The sequence below is a fragment of the Etheostoma cragini genome, unplaced genomic scaffold (genome assembly GCF_013103735.1).
Source record: "Etheostoma cragini isolate CJK2018 unplaced genomic scaffold, CSU_Ecrag_1.0 ScbMSFa_246, whole genome shotgun sequence".
Taxonomy (NCBI): Eukaryota; Metazoa; Chordata; class Actinopteri; order Perciformes; family Percidae; genus Etheostoma; species Etheostoma cragini.
The window spans coordinates 1-3,290 of record NW_023266623.1 but is presented as its reverse complement, the minus strand read 5'-3'; the positions used below and the strand labels follow the sequence as shown (position 1 = coordinate 3,290).

General features: G+C 40.4%; 1 protein-coding gene across 1 annotated transcript; it reads right to left on the bottom strand.

Annotated features, from left to right (window-relative positions):
- Positions 1-7: 7 nt before the first annotated feature.
- Positions 8-2,828, bottom strand: LOC117940413 (PH and SEC7 domain-containing protein 1-like; the record flags this gene model as incomplete). Its single annotated transcript, XM_034865717.1, has 2 exons — positions 8-254; positions 2,442-2,828. Coding segments are annotated over 2 exons (634 nt in total), but the record flags the coding sequence as incomplete, so codon positions are not given.
- Between the last annotated feature and the right edge of the window lie 462 nt (positions 2,829-3,290).

Sequence of the window (3,290 nt, the reverse complement as noted above, 5' to 3'; positions counted from 1 at the left end):
TCCTTACAGGGTCTCGTACCTGGATCTCTGGCGTGAGGGTGGGCAGGTCGAAGGTGAAGACGGACGTGGACCCGGAGGTCAGCAGGTCCACGCTGTCCAGGCTGCTGTAGGACGTCCCTTTGGCCCGGTGCGACTCCATGATGCTCTCAAAATGGCGGCTGAAGGAGTCGAGGTGGCTCTCCGACGGCCGGCTGGGATCGCCGAGGGAGATCGGAGACTTCAGACCGCCGCGGGACTCGGACCGGGTCGCCGGGCTGCAGGGCACACGGCAAGCTTCAGGGGCGGGGTCACATTCTCAATATGGTCCCACTTGTACCCCAAATGTTCCCACTTGTACCCCAAATGTTCCCACTTTTACCCCAAATGTTCCCACTTGTACCCCAAATGTTCCCACTTTTACCCCAAATGTTCCCACTTGTACCCCAAATGTTCCCACTTTTACCCCAAATGTTCCCACTTTTACCCCAAATGTTCCCACTTGTACCCCAAATGTTCCCACTTGTACCCCAAATGTTCCCACTTTTACCCCAAATGTTCCCACTTTTACCCCAAATGTTCCCACTTTTTAACCAAAATCTGCCAACTTTTTACCTAAACTGTTCTGACTTAACTCTAAAATATTCAGACATCTTCCGAGTTTTTTCCCAAAATGTTCCGACTTTTTTCACAAAATGTTCGGAGTTTTACCTCATACTGGTCCAACATTTTTCTCAAACTACTCCGAGTTTTTTATCTTCCAACTTTTTACCCTAAAATATTCCAATTGTTTACCTCTGAATATTCCAACTTTTTTCTCAAAATGTTCAGATTTTTACCCCAAATGTTCCCACTTGTACCCCAAATGTTCCCACTTTTACCCCAAATGTTCCCACTTGTACCCCAAATGTTCCCACTTTTACCCCAAATGTTCCCACTTGTACCCCAAATGTTCCCACTTGTACCCCAAATGTTCCCACTTGTACCCCAAATGTTCCCACTTTTACCCCAAATGTTCCCACTTTTACCCCAAATGTTCCCACTTTTTAACCAAAATCTGCCAACTTTTTACCTAAACTGTTCTGACTTAACTCTAAAATATTCAGACATCTTCTGACTTTTTCCCCAAAATGTTCCGAGTTTTTTATCAAAGTGTTCCGACTTTTTCCCCAAAATGTTCATTTTTTGTGCCAAAATGTTCCGACTTTTTCCCCAAAATGTTCCGAGTTTTTATCAAAGTGTTCCTTTTTTGTGCCAAAATGTTCAGATTTTTCCTCAAAATGTTCTAATTTCTTTTTCAAAATGTTGCAACTTTTTTCTGAAAATGTTCCGAGTTTTTTCCCAAAATGTTCCGACTTTTTTCACATTTTTTGACTTTTTTCTCAAAATGTTCCGACTTTTTTCACAAAATGTTCGGAGTTTTACCTCATACTGGTCCAACATTTTTCTCAAACTACTCCGAGTTTTTTATCTTCCAACTTTTTACCCTAAAATATTCCAATTGTTTACCTCTGAATATTCCAACTTTTATCCCAAAATGTTCAGACTTTTTTCTCAAAATGTTCAGATTTTTCCTCAAAATGTTCTAACTTTTTTTTCAAAATGTTCCGACTTTTTCAACCCAGAAAAAAATTTCTTTAAATGTTCCGGCTTTTTCCCCAAAATGTTACAACTTTTTTCCCAAAATGTTACGACTTTTTTCCCAAAATGTTACGACTTTTTTCTCAAAATGTTACGACTTTTTTCTCAAAATGTTCCGACTTTTTCCCCGAAATGTTCCGACTTTTTTCCCCAAATGTTCAGAGTTTTACCTCATACTGGTCCAACATTTTTCTCAAACTATCTGACTTTTCAACCTATAATCTTCTAACTTTTTTTCATTTCAAAATCTTCCGACTTTTTTCTCAAACTATTCCGAGTTTTTAACCTATAATCATTCAACTTTTTACAGCAAAATACTCTGTTTACTTCAAAATATTCAGATTTTTTTCTCAAAATCTTCCGACTTTTTACCCTAAAATCTTCCGACTTTTTACCTAAACTGTTCTGACTTAACTCTAAAATATTCAGACATCTTCTGACTTTTTTCTCAAAGTGTTCCGACTTTTTCCCCAAAATGTTCCTATTTTTTATCAAAATGTTCCGACTTTTTCCCCAAAATGTTCCTTTTTTGTGCCAAAATGTTCAGATTTTTCCTCAAAATGTTCTAACTTTTTTTTCAAAATGTTGCAACTTTTTTCTGAAAATCTTCCGACTTTTTTCTCAAACTATTCCGAGTTTTTAACCTATAATCATTCAACTTTTTACTTCAAAATATTCAGATTTTTTTCTCAAAATCTTCCGACTTTTTACCCTAAAATCTTCCGACTTTTTACTCTTTCACACTTTTGTTTCAAAGCTCATTTCGCTTCCTGTTTACATCTCCTGAGGCCCTATGGGAAGTGTAGTTCTGATTAACTTCTCACCCCTGCAGCAGCAGACTTAACACCTCGTCTTCTTCGTTGGTGGCTCTCTGTCTCTGTCGGTCCCCCAGCATCCGGACGCTGGCCCAGCTCGCCACTCCTTCCTCTTCTTCCTCCTCTTCCTCCTCCTCCTCCTCCTCCTCTTCCTCCTCCTTCCCCGAGCCGGTGCGAGGTTTCGGGGAGGCGTCGCTACGGTTACTCCCAAAGGCCGAGTCTTCCTCCTCGGCGGCCTCTGCCTCCGCCCGCATAACCTGAACCAAAATAATCTCCATTAACTCATCAGACCTGAACCTTCGGGACAGGCATTCACAACCAGGGGATACGTTGCTGTTGCCAGGGGATACGTTGCTGTCGCCAGGGGATACGTTGCTGTTGCCAGGGGATACGTTGCTGTTGCCAGGGGATACGTGGGAATATTGTTGAGCAGTTCAACTTAAACTGAGAAATTGAAATATTAACGCTTCTTGTTGTCCTTGGGTCAAATTCGTTGTTTTTAAACGCTGAAAAAATTGAAACATAAAAGAAATTTAAAATAAATAAGAAAATGTGACAAAAAACATTTAAAAAAACGTAAAAAAGTGACAAAAAATTGGGAGGAAATTGAAAAAAAACAACAGAGAATAGAGTAGAAAAAACAACAAAATGTTAATATTTCAACCCAGAAAAACACAAAGTGTGTAACAAGCATAGTGTGTCCCTGTGTGTGTGTCTGTGTGTGTGTGTCTCCGTGTGTGTGTCTCCGTGTGTGTAACAAGCATAGTGTGTGTCCCTGTATGTGTCCCTTTGTGTGTGTAACAGTCATAGTGTGCGTCCCTGTGTGTGTGTCTGTGTGTGTGTAACAAGCATACTGTG